The sequence below is a fragment of the Chlamydotis macqueenii genome, chromosome 5 (assembly GCF_036417535.1).
Source record: "Chlamydotis macqueenii isolate bChlMac1 chromosome 5, bChlMac1.mat, whole genome shotgun sequence".
Taxonomy (NCBI): Eukaryota; Metazoa; Chordata; class Aves; order Otidiformes; family Otididae; genus Chlamydotis; species Chlamydotis macqueenii.
Window position 1 is genome coordinate 71,404,617 of NC_141560.1, and position 15,813 is coordinate 71,420,429.

A 15,813-nucleotide genomic window follows, 5' to 3' on the forward strand; every position below is an offset into this window, starting at 1 on the left:
CAGCAGCTGTTGTAAGAAAGGTGAGTGGTTTGCTTATGATTGCACCGTAAGTCGTGGGTAGAACTACATTAATACCTGCTTTAAGAAGCACCCACTATTTCTGGGTGCGAAGTAAATAGTTGTCTGAACCCCTCTACTCCTTCCCCCTTTCATTTTGGGCCTCCTCGCAGTCCATCTCCTCTGCCACTTCTCTTGAGAAGAGTCTTGTGATTTCTGCACCTGTCTTCAATACAATACCCTCTCCATAACCGATCTCTCCCTCTCTCCCTTTTAAAGTTGCTTCTATTTTCCTCCTACTGATCCTGCAGCTGGCCTCCTACACTCTCTGTAAGACACTCCTCTGAGGGAGGAAGACGGGTAGAGCACAGCTTTCTCTGGAGGCTCTTCTTTCTTTCTCATGCTGGTTGTGCAGCGAGGAAAGGCCCTTCTCCCTGCTCAGGTCAAAATACCGGAAATAACAGCACAGAGAGCCCAGTGCTGTAGCCAGATGGAGCTCTGCCTGCTGCCTCGCAAAAGAGGAAGGAGCTCGGGGAAGCAGGAGCTTCTGATGCATCCAGGCACGTTATTTACTCTGACACCACGTTACAGGACAGAGATGGCACCCAGACGCTGGATGACAGCGAGTCCATGTACGTGTGTAAGCACAAATGTGGGACCGGCATCCCAGACACCGTGTGCCGGGTTCGTGCTGGGCCTGGAAAAGTGCTTTTGGTCTGTGGGACGCAGAGTCGAAGAACACCACCGCTTTGGGGAGGGCACACAGAGTAAACGTGTCCAGGAAAAGAGCGGTGGTAGGAAAGGGCAGCAAAGGAAGAGACAGTGAACAGGAGCACACGCTGCTCCTGCTCAGAAGCCAGAGGACAATGTGACACTCACCCATGGTCTGGAAGTTGAGGGCCACCATCTGACAGCCGACGTTCCAGAACATCTGGGGCAGGTAATTCGAGGAGTCCATCCGCGTGCCTTTGGGGTAAATCCGGCTCATCTGCCGCTTGTTGTATCTGCGGTTGCTCTATTGGAAACAAGTCTGGAGCACTCCTCGTGTGCCCTGGGGCTAGCTCAAGTACTCAGATTATGAAAATTGTTTAAGCTTTGCCACCAAATGCTCAGAGCCTTCCAGACAAGAAGTAAGAGAGGCCCTGACAACAACAGGCCCCTTTCCCATACCCTTCCCACTTCAGGACAAGCATGTGGCAGCCTCCGCGTTCACTACAGCAGGATGCATCCTGCCAGGAATCTCCGAGAGGAGCCCCCCAGACACCCTGCAGATCCCCTGTCCCACCTGCACACTTCTTAGCTCTGATAAAGAGTTTGCCAGGTCCTGACACCAGAAGCCAGCTGGATATGGCTCAGCCTTGCCCAAGCTCAGATGAGCTATCAGACTCCACCCGACCACTCGCACGGCACACAGGCTGCCAAGAGGATACTCCACAAACTGCACGGGGAACTTGGTCAGCAGATCGTAAGCCTTCAGCTCCGTGAAGGAAGAGATGACGTAACTCCGGTTCTTTTCTAGAAGCAAAAGACAAGAAAGCATTCAGGCTCCATCCTGGGCGTGGGGACTGTGGATCCAAGAAGTGCCTGGCCTGTTTACTCCCACTTTCTACCAGGTACCGTTCTCTATCAAGGCAATTTCCCTTTCTCTGGGCCCTTGAAAAGGGACTGAAGAATACCGCATAAAAGGTGAGACAATGGTTGTGCACTACGGGACAGGAACTTCATGGAGTTCAGGCAGGACTGGCTCACAAAGCTTAAGCAGCAGTCATTTTCCCCATCTCCTCCTGGATTTCAGTGTCGTTTAGACACTGCCTGGAGTTTTAGTTCCAAGTGAATCCAAATACTTGCACAAAGATCTTTATTTTGTCAAGTTTCCCCTTCTTCACTCCCCTATTTTTTAATTTTTCTTTTACTTCTTCCATCAGTCCAACCAGTTCACTCAAAGCTAGACCCAAATGTGGGAACTGTTTAGAGGAACCCATGGTGTGTAAAGAAATTGCATGAATTTTCAATGTTTCAGATGTTTCTCTGTCCATCACCACAGAAAAGGGAGGCCAGTCACATACATTAAGAAAAGTTGGGCTCAATCCTGCCCTCAGAAGCAGCACAGCAAGCCCACAGAGGTGTCACTGGCCTCTAGGCTGCTTCTTTTCATCCTCACTGGTATAACTGGGAGCAGTACCTGACATCCCTGTCTTCTTACCAATTCCTTACTACAGGGCAGAAGGGAAGCGTTTGAGACCGCACACACATTGTGGGAGAGCAAGAACACAACCAAAAATGGGTGAACAAGTCACAAAGGCAGGTGGAGAAGAGCAGCGTCTGAAAGCACTGCTCTCCTGGCTGAATGGAAACACGTGGGATTCTGAAAGGACTGAGCATGACTTACGGGCAGAGACTTCAAAGGAGTCAAATTTGATAGGCTGTATGTAGTTAACCAGGCTGGACATCTCCTCGTACGCCGTCACTTCCAAACCAGCGGTGCCCTGAGCAGAAAAAAAACCAAGAGAAGACAGATGGAGAAAGCTTTCCAGAGATGAAATAAAACACACCAGGGCTTCACAATCAAAGAGCTCTGGCGGCTGCCCTGACCAGAGCACACCAGTTTCCTTGGCTTCCTGGTCCTACAGTTACGTTGTGGGCAGCATAGTCAGGGGCACAGTGTTTCCAGGTAGCTTGGCAAAATGGAAACTGAGGCATATGGAGAGATATCCTGTAAGAGGTCCAGGAGCTCTTTAACCTCTCAAAGTATGGAGTCTGGGACAAGCTGGGGACATTGTTTTCCCTCCTCTCCGAGGGATACTGGGGACATGGAAATGGGAAATGGATCTTTTATTCAAGGGAACGCTGATCTCCTCCTTCCCCCTTCAGCAGCAGCACTTCACATTTCGGTAACAACTTTTATCAGACCAAGGCTAAGCCTCTCCAAAGACCCGGCAGGCAAACAATTAACTCCAAATCACGTACAATATCAAAGGCAGAGTCAGAAATAACAACTCTTCTGCTATATTCTCTACACTTGCAACATAATCTTTCTTATTCAGTTTCTCCTGCAAAAGCCTTGTTGCATGGGGGAAGGAAAGGTCACAGCACAGTTCATTTCCCTTTGCATTTTGGGTCCATTGCTGTTCAACATGGTGAGGCCCCAGAGAAAACTGGAGGCCAGGAAAAAACCAAAAGGAACAGAAACAACACTGACAGTACCTCATCTGACTGCATCTTTTTAATTTCCTCTTCGTCCAAGTTTCCGAGATGTTCGTCCTCTTCCTCTGGTTCCTCCTCAGCCACGTCACCTGCCCAGACTAAGCACACACAGCCCACGTCAGCCGTACGGATCGGTAGCACCGAGTCAAGGCACTGCAGATTGGGAGCAACGGAGGGCTCTGCAAAACCTCACAATCAAGTCACGCAGGAACAAGAAGTGGAATCATACAATTTTGTTAGCCAAACCCAAGTATGAAGTAGCACGCTGAAGTAGCAGGCTCAAGAGACCAAGTCATTCCTCTGCAGGCTGCCCTCGTTCCCCAGGAGTGACAGTCACAGTGCTGTTTTCTCCAAGGCTGCACACGTTTGTGGGAATAAATGTCCATTTCTAGGTGCTCTGTAATGCCGCTCACCTTGCCTCCATACAACTTCACGTGCTCTTACCATGGCAGGGACCGCACATGCTGTTCTTCCAGAGCTTCCCTGAGCCCCAGAGGGGACAGCTTTGGGACTGGAGCCGGGAGGAGAGTGGGGCTGAAGGTTCTATAAACCTTCCAGAGCCTCAAGGCGAAGAACTAAGCCATGAAGAATTTGTGGTTATCAGAGAACTACAAGCAGTAAAAAATTATCCACCCTTCCGTCAAACCAGTAGCCAGTGTGTATCAGAGAATGACCAACTCATGCTGCTAAACGCCTCAGAGTAGCAGAAGAGTTGACTGACAGGCTGGGCATAAGCTGATTGTCTGCCTTGGCTGGAACGAAGTCTTTGAAAATATGCTGAGGATTTAATCTCTCTTCCAAGCTTATGCTGCTTCTTGAGATAACTGAATTAATGACTAGTACTGGCTTGCCTCAAGCTAGTACTGGGTGATTTGGAAGGTCTCCAGTGGGCCAGACTTGCCCATCTAGCTATACTAGCCCCAGTTTCCCCTCAGACATACCAGTGTCTTCAGCATCCATGGGGGCTGGCTGCTCAGTGATTTCTGGTTCCACATTCCTCCCTTTCTTCAAAGAGTTCTGCCTCTTCTCAGATACAGATTGTTTCTTTTTGTTCTTAATCAAGATTTTCCCTAAGAGATCCTTAGGACTTGGCAGAGGAACTCCTGGCTTCAGCTGCAACAGATAAACTTCATACTGAATTTTCATCACACAGAGAATGCACACACTCATCTGTCCTGTCCCTCCCAGTATGGTTCCTCTGGCCATTTACTGGTGCACGGACACACCTCTCACCCACTGCATACCTCAGTTTGTCCATTGGCCACCATATCCCACTGTATCTGTCAGATTGTTTCTAAGACTTCACCTTCGGTTTCAGCCCAGCATTGTTGCACCTCTCAGCCCTCTCACATTCTGCTGCTGCACATGCCGTGCTGTTCCCATCCACTTATCCTGCACCGCAGCTAAAAAAACATCTACGCATCCTGAAGCCATCCACACACCTCTGGCTTCCACATTCCACCTACTTCCCTCATTATCCCACAGCCTCAGCCCTAGATCAGCCCTCAGGCCGTATTTAAACACTCTGCCTGCAGCAGATTTGAATAAAAGATCCCTGAGTAGGCGGCTCAAGACAAGGATGTGTGACTCAGACGGTGCTTCTAGACCCACGCTCCTCATACAGATCAGGAATTTAGTGAATACCCTGAACTCCTCCTCCTCACACACGACACTGACCGGCCCATCGATGCCTGGAAGGGAGTATGTCCAGGTTGGTGACAGGAATTGAGAAGCATTGGTAGGAAGAGCCTGAACTACTGCTAAGTCACTCAGGTCACAGATATCAAATAAGAGCAGAGTCAGGCAAGCGCTCAGGAAGGCCTCTGCGACCGAGAAGCCTTCCATCCACTTACTATTGCTCACCCCTAGTAATCAGGCTTATTTGTCCACATATTTATTGTGCCATCTCCTAGCACCAGGAGTGACCATTTTCTTCAGAAAGACCTCTCCACTAGCCTCCTTCCCCAGCTTCCACTTACTGGGTATTTTTCCAGCGGCTCCGTCAGCAGCATATCTCCAAAGATGGTTCGGCAGTACTCAGCCATCTTTGCTTGCTGCTTGGGCCTAACGAAGAAAGAGATCAAGGAGAGTGAAGAGGGAAAGAGATGCCCAAATCCAGAGCTTAGGAGGAGCAATCATCTTGAGATCCATGTAGTCTACCCAGAAAGCCATCTCTTGCCTTCACTGAGACAGCTAACACGGATTTGGAAGTCCCTTCCCAGGTTTATTCCCCCCTGTTCGTACTCTGCCATCCTGAGCTAAAAGGCTGCACAATTGGGGTCACCCTCACTCTGCAGCTTATGGCTCACCCTTCACCTCTGACCACCCTCCAAGCTGCTTCAGAAATCTCAGTCGGTGTTTCTTTTCAGCTCAGGCATCCACTGAGAGCCCAGCAGCCCTCACCTGCACACCTTCTGCTCTGGACAACAAGAACACAGTTCTCCCACATCTCGTCCCCGATCACCAGATACTCACGAGTCCACGTGGTTCTCGAAGGACAGGATGACAGGGTAGAGAGATGTTTTAAAGGCACTTTCTGCAATGGCCTCAATGGCATCCTAAAGGAGAAGCAACGGTCAGAGCCACACGGCTGACCTCCCGCTGAATGGACCCCCAACTTGCAGATCTCCAAAGTGATCGCTGCCAGGAGCTTCTCTTTAAATAACTGATCTTCTCCAGTAAGAACATGAGAAGTGTCTTTTTCATACCCGCCCAGATTTCCAGCTCGAGGATACAACATGCAGTGAAACTTAACAGCTTGCATTAAAAAAATGATGCTAAAAACGTAAGAATGCGAGTTTTTATTTTTCTTAGTTTAGTGTGCACATAACTGAACGTGAAAGCATTTAGCCAGAGAGGCAAGACACCGCCACACGCACTTTGAACGGGTAGAGAAAGGTGTATGCAGCACCAGATTAAACTGCTCCAAACCCTATTTACACTTACCTCTGAACCTGCCCATTTTCTATCACTTCACCTGCTTGTAAATCCTCCTGCCTAGCCGCAGAGAAAACTGCCATGTTCAGGAACCAGCAGTGCTGACATTTCAAATGCAAATACCATGGAAACCTTCTCAGCATTAATGATGTAAGAAAAAATAATCATGTTTTCCCCAAGCCTCTATTAAACTGCAAGCTTTCCACTATTTTCTGGTGCTGCTAATTGACACGGTAAAGTGTCACGTGCTCCTTTGCAATGACAGTCCCCTACTCGCCCCAAAATCCGGGTTCAGCCATGATCTTGGCACTGAGGGAGGCTGCCACAGCTGCTCCGCCATGGACCACCCGGACTCTGTCACAGAAATCTGCAAGGTTCAGAGGAGAAGCTACAGAAATAGGTATCAAAAGGCCACAGGCAGTGGTAGAAAAGGGAGACGTGTGGAGGGAAAGATCTACACATTATATAAAACTAAAACACGGGCACACGCGGCGTTAACAGGTTATAATTCCCTTGGGTACAGGCACAGGCTCTAGCAGAACCCTGCAATTACAGCGGCTACGCCTGTCATTATTTCTCCTGTCTGCGGTGAACCGCTGTGCCCAACGCAGCAGCGGTACCACAGGATCTGGGAATTACCAACACTGAACATGGCAGTACCTCTGATCTCAAGGACTGGTGGGGTTTTTTTCTCCCACATAAATATTTTACTAATAGTGAAGTGTGGGAACTGGGGGGAAGATACAGCATAAGAATAAATAGCTTTAAAAAGAATATAAAGTGCCTCTGCCTGTTGGCAGCAATTGTGTAAAGGAGTGCAGATAAAATGTGTGTTGCATTGATTTTTGCCCTGCAAGCTGTTTGTAAATTCTGTGGGTCAATGCCCTACATTTCCACAGGAGAAGCAGGCTTTGCACTGCGCTTCTGAAGCCTGGGAGCTGAATCCTCAGGGAAGCCATCTGCCCAGCATGCTAGAAGGCAGTTGCTCCACACTCTCACATAATTAGGAAGTAATTAAAACCTATTCCTCCACAGCACCACCATGTGAGGCTGTAAGCCACACAAACCTGTTGCAGACCAGTTAGAAGATAAGCTTCTTTTAACCGTTTGTTTTCTAAAAGCTATCTTATTTATTTCTCTGCCAGCCATCCATAAACCCCGCATCTCACGCAGCTTTCCGTCCGCACATCCATCCTGCTGCACAGCCCTGTGTACACAGGCACATCTACTCAACCATCTCTCCATCCCTTCTACCCGACTCCTGCATTTCCCTCATTCACTCATCTTCATCCAGCTAACAACCTCTCTTCTGGTCCTCCCACTCCAAAATGTACACAAACTCCAACCTACCACGTATTTGTTCATCTTTCATTCTATCTACACATTCATTCACTTGTCATCTTGCCATCAATCTTTTCCACTCAAACATCTTTGCCCTCAGCCCATCCATTTGACACTTCCCTCAGCCAGCCTCCTCAGAGATCAATCTAAAACCAAGCAGGGGAAAGCACGTGCGGAGAAAACTCCTTCTGTACCTTGAAGAGGATCTCAGTTGTCATGGTGAACCCGTGAGTGATGATCGGCTCCTCATCCGGGGGACGGCCCTTCCAGCAATCCAGCTCCACGCAGCGGCAGCCAGCCAGCAGCGTCTGGCGATACATTTCGGGAGACGAGATACCAGAAAACTGACCAGCTGGAGGAGAGCAGAAGGAGGGAGGCTTGGCATTAGCTACTCACCTGGGACACTTTCTGCAGAAACCAGAGCAACAGAACTCTGCCATTCTTGAGCAGGTGTACGTGGCAGATTGACACTATGTTTGCGGTTACAGGGGGACATTTCTTCTTCTTACACAGCATTTCAGTGCCAAGCCCCTCAGAGGGCATTACAGCCCTTAGCCCTCCAAACTCCAGGGTGGATACATCTGCCCGACTGATGGTTGGTACCATTTCCCCAGCCCCGGTGGTGGTACGCACGCATCTGGGCTGCGGCAGACTCTGGAACCGCCCGTACCTGTTAAATACGTGTTGTGTGATGAATTGATGAAGTAGTGCGAGAGTGGCTGGGTCATGTCCTGGTACAGCACCAATTTGTCCAGTGCTATCACATTGTTCTCAGGGCCACAGAGAAACCAGACCATCCCCTCTGGAGACAGCTGCCCTACAGGGAAAACAGAGCTGTTAACAGTCCTGGCGCCTCTTTGCCGGTGCACTGCAACACAGGAGGATGGCTTGTGACAGTCAGGCTGACCGCTCCTGTGGGAAAGTCAGGGTAGCAGCGGGTGCCAGACCCTCTGCTGTTTTCACACCACCTCCACAGCAAGACTTCGGGGCCAAGCAGAACTCACCTCTCTGGATGTTAATCCCGCTGGGCTCATACTTCTCGATCAGGCTCTGCACTTGCTCAGGTCTGGCCGGTGGGAAAAGGATGTCATTGAGGCGAGAGTCTCGCTGCTTCTTGTTGATAAACTTGGCCAGGTGCTCTTTGGTCATGTAGGGCTTTGCTTTTAAATGGCTAAGGGGAGAGAATGGCAGAGGAGCAGAGGTGAGGCCTGGGTATTCCCCAGAGAAGCTTTTCAAGAAAGAGAGGTCGGTCCTTCCTCAGGTCAGCAACAGCTGTCCACCTCCCTGGGCCCAGATTCCTGTTTTGTCCACACTTCTGCCTATAAATGATGCTTCCCGCTGTGGCCTTTCCTCTTCCCAGCTAATTCCATACTGTGAAGCAGTAGTGCTGAGGGGAGCACAAAGCACATTTTGAGTTCTGACTGGAACTCTAAAGGGACCTGAATTTCAGAGCACACTGAATCGCTTGCCCTATGAAATCAAGTCCATTTAAGAGGCAACAGATTAGCAACTTCAAAACAAGGTCGCTGGCTATTGGTGAGGATCTGTGGCTCTCGCACAGCACCTGGCCTTGATCGAGGCTAGCCACAAGCGTGATCTCGTGCTGCCCTGGAATCAGCCCTCCCAACGGTGACAGTTAAGAGTCCCTGCAGCACAGTGAGGTCTCATCCTTTTTATTCTAGCTGTGAGTGAAAGCGTTAAGTGCACTGGCACTGTTTTGTTTCCTGAATTCCTGCCCTTCTAAGGCTTGAGATCAGACAAACCATTTAACAAAATCCTTTGCCTCTCCTTTTTGCTGCTCTTTTGCCACAAGAGATCAAGTTCTCTGCTGTGGCTTGAGGGAAACTTACTGCGAGGTAAATATCTCATCAATCTCAGGCCGTGGACACAAATTCATGAGGAAGGTTTTATACACAGTCTCAGGGAAGTCCTCTGGGTTGATGGCGTCATTCTGAGAAAGCAATAAAGACACGTCAGTGTCACAAACCTGTGATGGCTGTGAGCTCTCCATTAACACCCAGTGTCCGGCACTTGTGACGATGTAAGTAAGCGACTGGAGCGGCGAGCAAGGTGTTTAGGGAAGGGCAGGTGGAGCGGAGAAGCACCGTAATGCCCTATTTCAGAAGGGACAGTTATTTAAACCACCACTCGGTGCCTCTTGTGCAATAGTACAAAGCTAAAGCTCGATGCAGTGCTAGGAGCTGTCAGAGGCCTGGATTGCACTCCGCAGGTTACCAAAGCGCCAGGACTAACCGTCAGAGCAGCTGCTCCAAAGAGCAGCCAGTGAAACAGGCGGCAGGGAACGTGCTGCTTCTTGCACCACGTAGTACAAGCGATGGAGTCGCAAGCGTTACTGCATACAAACAGTAAGAACGGATCCTAGCAGGGTGCAGTTAAGGCATGGCAGCTGGTGGCAAGGAAAAGGTTCCACAGCACCTAAGAGCATCTGAGCTGATGATTTTTTTCATAGCCAAGGGCATCACAGTCAGCATAGGCAAAGGGATTATTTTCAAACCAGCGAGCCCTTTGGCTACCTAGCGAAACCCTTACCTTGCCCTTTGGAAGATGACAAGCGCTTAATGCCGCTTCCACTCTCTTCCTGTCTGCAGGAAACATCTGAAAAATACTGACCAGACAGGGGAAAAAAAAAAAAAATCACCACAACATAGCAGAAGAGGTCAGAAAGCCTGGGTTTGGGTGGCTGGGAACTGCGGCCAGAGTGCAAGACACTGGGAACGCACAGTGCAGGAGCCTGACAGGACCGTAAACGTGAACCAGAGAAGACAGAAAGCGTTTCTCCAAGGGAGTAACTGATGTACCAAGTCTTGTAAACCTACAGTGGATTTTTTGACTGCTGCTTTAATACAGAAGTTTTGCATTTCTGCCATGGGCTCTGTGAGAGCCCTGTCACTAAACTGCACCAGCCTACTCCCAAACCCCTCTCCGCTCTCCTTCCCCTGCCCCTCTCGGAGGTCCTTCCTGCTGTAGCAGGCCTCCTGCCGCACACTCCCCAGGACCCTTCTCCCCACACCACACTCGCTGTCCCACGTGGCAGCTGGCATTAGCAAGGAATAACTCTGTAGTCAAGGCAACATTCGGAAAAAGCAAACAAACATTGTGCACATTTGCTGCTTTGAAAGAAGGCAAATTGTCTAGAACCAAAGGCTTCCTGTGAATTCAAGGAACAAACTCATTACACAGGCAAAAAAGCTGTTGGCTACATGATGGAAGCACAAAAGTCTGCTGCTGCAGAAACCAAAGCTCACCTCCCGTCTAGAAACCGGGCACAGGTCTGCAGGGCAGAATTCACTCGGCCAAGCCTTCAGCTGAGAGCAGCCCCTTTGCTGCGCCAGAGAAGCGCGGCAATAACTGAACTCGCCCTTCTTTCAGAATGTACCAGCCAGCAGCAGTGAGGCCTCCTCTGTGGCTAGATTTAGATGTCAGCTCTCTGAAGCTCCTGGCATCGCAGGTGCTCAGAGCCAAAAACGGGAAACAAAGCGCTAACTGTGCTGACAGGTGGAGCAGCACTTGGTGGGAGCTGCAGCAGGCTCATGCAAACTCAGCGCACGCTGGTCCCCAAGTCGCCCTTTGCAAGGCAAAACCTGCAGCACCCTTGTCATAATTCAAACGAGATTTAAATGTCTAGAGAGAAAGGCAGGTGCTGGGTGGAATTTTCAGAAGAATTCAGAGGTGGAGCTCTGAAAGCCCTACACATACCTGCACCTGGAGACACTGCGTGTTTCTCTAAATCTGGCTCAACCTGTGCTGTTTAATGCGCTAGTGCTTTACGTGGGAAAACGGTTTTACTACTCTGCAAGACAGACAGACCAGGGCATTGAAGAGAGGTACAGCCCGTACCAGATATTTCTTCTAGCTTATTTCAGAAGAATGAGCTGTGTTCTCTCTGCAGCAATGCTACCTTGCTTGCATTTTAAAGATCAGTTCAAAGTACCCCTCCCTAGTGTGTTATTCATTAGACCTACACATTTTTAAAAGCCCTTTGATGAATACACTGGTTTCTGACAGAGTGAAATTCTGCTGGTTGGTGATTTAGAAAACAAGCAACAAAAATAAAGTGTTTATTGTTGAGTAATGATCAGCCATCCAGGAGCCCATTCAGCCAGCACAGACTTCATCTAGAGTCGTTACGCAAGGTAACGTGCAGCAGGTAGCTTATTTATCACAGGCAATTAGCCCTTGCCTCTTGTGATGCTGTAACAGCAAAAAACCTAGGCGCAGAGTGGTTTAAAACTTCCAGCGAATACCCACCAATGCACTGTCTGCAGGTCTTGATTCTAAAACAAAAGGTGATTTATGCACCCGAAAGGGAATTCAGCATGGCACTGCAGCCTTTTGTCACTCAGTCATGAGCTGAATCAACACAGAGCCAGAGGAGCTGCCACGGAGTGTTCTTACTAGGGAAGACCCCAAGTGGCACAAAATCAATTCTAGGCTTGGTGTATTCTAGTAGCAGTCCTACCCTGAAGCACGAGGCCAGCCCCAGGGACAGCGAAGTGCCAATCTCCACCGCTCTGTACCTGAACCAGCAGTAACACTGGCCCAGAGCTCTGCCCTCAGAGGCTGCTTCCCTCTCACGCACGCCCAGAGAAAAGAGCGAGGCAGCAGATCTACACCACTGGAGAACGGCTGTAGTGCTCGCACGCGAAGAAAGGAGACAGAGGAAAGAGACCCCTGCTTCAGGCTAGCTGGGGAGTCAAGCAAAGTGTCCTCCACATACACAACTCCTTACACGCAAGGTAAAATGAGTCCTATGCCTCATCCACCTTTCAACTCAGGTTTGCAAACAATTTGTGATCACAATTTTACCAGAGGTGCTTGGGTGTGTTGATTATCTCTTGGCAACACCCAGGAAGTGAAAGCCATGGCTGTTTAAGGCAATTTCTTGCTGTAGATGAAGGCCACAAAAGGTCTCCTTTCCCAACCCAAATGGTGTCCCAGGCCTGCCCTTGGGAGGAACCTAGGTGCAGCAGGAGTCCTTCCATGGCCTGAATCCAGAGGGAATGACCTCTGCCTCTTACGTGCGGGAAGAGCAGGCAGCTGAAGCCATTGCTCTGCCTTCAGTCTGAAGAAACACAGACTAAAACAAATATCCATACTCACTTCCTGACAGGAATCTTCCCCTCTGCATTAAGCTGCATCTTCAGCTTCACCAGGCTGTGAGGAAAAACAAGATTATGAAAATGCACTTGTACAATCTTAGAGGTCCTATTAAGTAAGGAGAAAGAAGAAAATACGCAATTGGGAAAACAACCTAAGTTAACCAAAAATCAGGGTCCTACAAATTGTCAGCTTAACCTCAGACAGAACCTGTGCCTGTATATTGGGAAGGAGAAACAGGCAAATTACAACAGTTAGATCAGAAAGATTCCTCTGAGACATAAGATCTAGATATGAGATAATGACGTCTCCTATTATTTAGTGCTCCTTAGCGATCCCAGGCTGCCAACCAAATGCTATTTCGGAGCAAAGAGAAAGAGGCAGAACTTTTCTGGGGTGATTGCTGTGACGGCGGTGGGAGACACACCTGAGGCTCAGCATTTCAGCCTGTCCAGTACCATGTGCATGTTTGACTGGCTCAGGCACTCCTCTGCCAGTCACCTGCCACGTAACATATGGCCCAACTACCAACCCCCTACCTGTGCCCTGGGGCTCCTGAGCTGACACCGGACTTGTTCTGGAGGCTGCCAAAGGACCTGGATGCTAAGAAGCCTTTTCTTTCTAGTACAGACAGAAAGGGCAGTACAAGAATGCTTCAGAGAACAACGTTTGTCAGAAGTGACTTACATTTTCTCCAGGAAGGTGTACCGAGAAGCGTTGTATGTGAGGGGGTTCCGAACGATGGCCATAATATCCTCAGCCCAGCTCTAGGGACAAACACACACACAAGGCAGAGGCAGCTGGGCATTATGGAAGTGCACCAAGAAGTACACAGCCACAAACATGGAAATGGCACAGAACCACAGAGCAGTTTGGGTTGGAAGGGACCTTAAAGATCATCCAGTCCAACCCTCCTGCCCTGGGCAGGGACACCTTCCTCCAGACCAGGTCGCTCCCAGCCCCATCCACCCTGCCTTGAACAGGGATGGGGCAACCACAGCTTCTCTGGGCAGCCTGTTCAGTGCCTCACCACCCTCGCAGTGAAGAACTTCTTCCTTACATCCACTCTAAACACACAATTTTTCAGTTCAAAACCTTTACCCCTTGTCCTGTGACTACCAGCCTTGGTAAAAAGGCCTGTCCCGATACTGCTGGGCTCCGAAACCCAACAACTGTGCCCTGGGCTTGGCTACATCACCCTCCTACTGCCCACATATACTACCACTTGAAACTTTTCCACTGAGTCTTCTCAGCTGGCTGTTTATCCATAAAAGCAGGTGAAGGACAAAAATTACAAACTAGTCCTTCTCCATGCAGGGCAGCAGTTTCCAGAACTATGGAGGTACCACACGTTACTGGAACATAAACCAGCTTGTTCATAACCTTGCAGTACCACTGACAGGGCTCAGGCTCTGCCTTCCCCTCTCCTTCCCTGCTCCCCACTTAATGCCCCAATCCTCAGTGTTCCCCAGAGCTTCCTTGCCCTCAGCACCCAGTACCTTGCCAACGTTCTCCTTGTAGGACACAAAGTTATGGAAAGTGAGGTCAACCATGTCAGGACCAGATACAATAGTCAGCGTCTTAAGCAGGAAGGTGCTGTGGGGGTAATCCAAGTTAAAAACCTCTCGAAGCTTCTGGCACTGCAAAAGAAACAGAACAGACTGGGATGAAGGGAGAGCGAGGCAAACTGTACCTGAAAAATGCAGGACCTAATCCAAACACTGACTCAAATTCACAGCAAGCTTTTCAAGGGCTGCAAAATTGTTCAATGTAATCTTCCTTTCCTTGGCTTTCCTCGTTTTTCATCTTTATTCTGGAGTTTGCATTACCTGGATCCTCCACGGAACACAACACTGACTAGCATCCCCGCACAAACATGCTCTTTTGGTCCGAAAAAGTAAAACTTGGAGACTGCTCGTAAAGAAATTCCTTCTAAAACTGCAGCCTGAGCTTGCAGACAAGCAGCGGAGTATTGGCCCCCTCATCCCAGAGGTGCACAACCAGGCTACGGCAGCCATCCAGCTGCCGAAACACACGCTAAGGAAGCCTTTGAGATTAGTGCCATCTTCTGCCGAAACCTCCCTCCACCACAAGCGAGCTGTTGGTCGGGACCCAAAAGGTGTAGCAGCTTTAGACGTGGTTACTGAAGGAACGGGCTCCCTCCCTCCAAGCTCTGCCAGTTGTCAGGTGCTCAAGGTGGTTTTTTCCACAGCAACTGCAGTATCCTACAGCGACGGCTCACCAGAGATTTGTTTCGTGAAGTATAAGGCTCATCTGATTAGTCATACTTGGATTTCATCACCATATGAAAGTATTTATAGAGTCCCTTTACATTATTTAGCATTTCCTGCATTCCTACGTAAGGCGTCACTAAGCCAAGGGTTCCTGGAGCTGTACTGACAGTCGCTATTTATAACGCAAGGATAAAATTCCCACGGCCTGGAATAAAGCACAGCGATTCATTATCTGAAGCACGGGATAAATCCGTATCAAAGCGAACAGGGAGGCTGGCAGAGCCCCTGCTCCCTCAGAAACCAAGGGCAAAATGATGGTCTGGGATTGTCGGCAGCACAGGTCAGACTCAGTTTAACTGGCGCTGGAGCCCGAGCTCTGGCTGCAGGCACAAACCTGCAGTCAGACGCAGGGCTGAGTTCCCGCCTTTCTACGGGCTGGCACACCAGTAACACCTTACATTAGCTACCACCTTAACTTGGCAAAAACCAGCTATGAACCCCTGTCTGCAGCCGTCCGTTTGCATCACACTGCCATTCAAACAAACCAGTTCACTTTTGTCACAGAATTTTCTCTTTACCTTTGGACCATAACAGCAGAAACTCCAAACCGGTTCAGCTTCATGCGTTATGTCTCCACACCATCACATAGAGCTGCAAACCCATTTTATAAGGCACTCTACAATTTTTTTTCCACTGGATTTTCCCAAGTTTCAGGAGCATTTGCCCTGCTGACACATCTGTAGCAAAGAGGGAGCTTTAGGAACAGCAGGGCGGCCCGGACCGTAACCCAGGATCACCTCCCTGTCGCCGCTCTCTTGGCACCAGCGGCAATCCTCGGGGGGTGAGTGAAGCCTGGATGATCCCAGAGCGTTTGCGGGGAAGAAGGGGGAAGCAGCCAGCCACCCAAAAGATGTGTTGAGTTCCTAACACTTCAGGGAATTTCTAAAATGCCTCATTTTTGCTTTATGAGCAATTTTCCTTT

At 49.4% G+C, this 15,813-nt stretch overlaps 1 protein-coding gene across 4 annotated transcripts in view; it reads right to left on the bottom strand.

Moving 5' to 3' along the window:
- The window catches only part of PLCB2 (phospholipase C beta 2), a 52,904-nt gene that overhangs the window by 12,554 nt on the left and 24,537 nt on the right, over window positions 1-15,813 (bottom strand). For all 4 annotated transcript variants that reach the window (XM_086748142.1, XM_086748144.1, XM_086748143.1 and 1 more), the window contains 15 exons: window positions 14,097-14,237; window positions 13,285-13,364; window positions 12,601-12,654; window positions 10,030-10,105; window positions 9,330-9,430; window positions 8,484-8,650; window positions 8,150-8,296; window positions 7,674-7,831; window positions 5,677-5,759; window positions 5,181-5,265; window positions 4,143-4,314; window positions 3,202-3,299; window positions 2,387-2,483; window positions 1,428-1,512; window positions 877-1,001 (listed from right to left, as the gene is read on the bottom strand). In XM_086748142.1, the coding sequence (XP_086604268.1) occupies window positions 877-1,001; window positions 1,428-1,512; window positions 2,387-2,483; window positions 3,202-3,299; window positions 4,143-4,314; window positions 5,181-5,265; window positions 5,677-5,759; window positions 7,674-7,831; window positions 8,150-8,296; window positions 8,484-8,650; window positions 9,330-9,430; window positions 10,030-10,105; window positions 12,601-12,654; window positions 13,285-13,364; window positions 14,097-14,237 (1,669 nt within the window). The remainder of the gene's footprint in view (window positions 1-876; window positions 1,002-1,427; window positions 1,513-2,386; window positions 2,484-3,201; window positions 3,300-4,142; window positions 4,315-5,180; window positions 5,266-5,676; window positions 5,760-7,673; window positions 7,832-8,149; window positions 8,297-8,483; window positions 8,651-9,329; window positions 9,431-10,029; window positions 10,106-12,600; window positions 12,655-13,284; window positions 13,365-14,096; window positions 14,238-15,813) is intronic.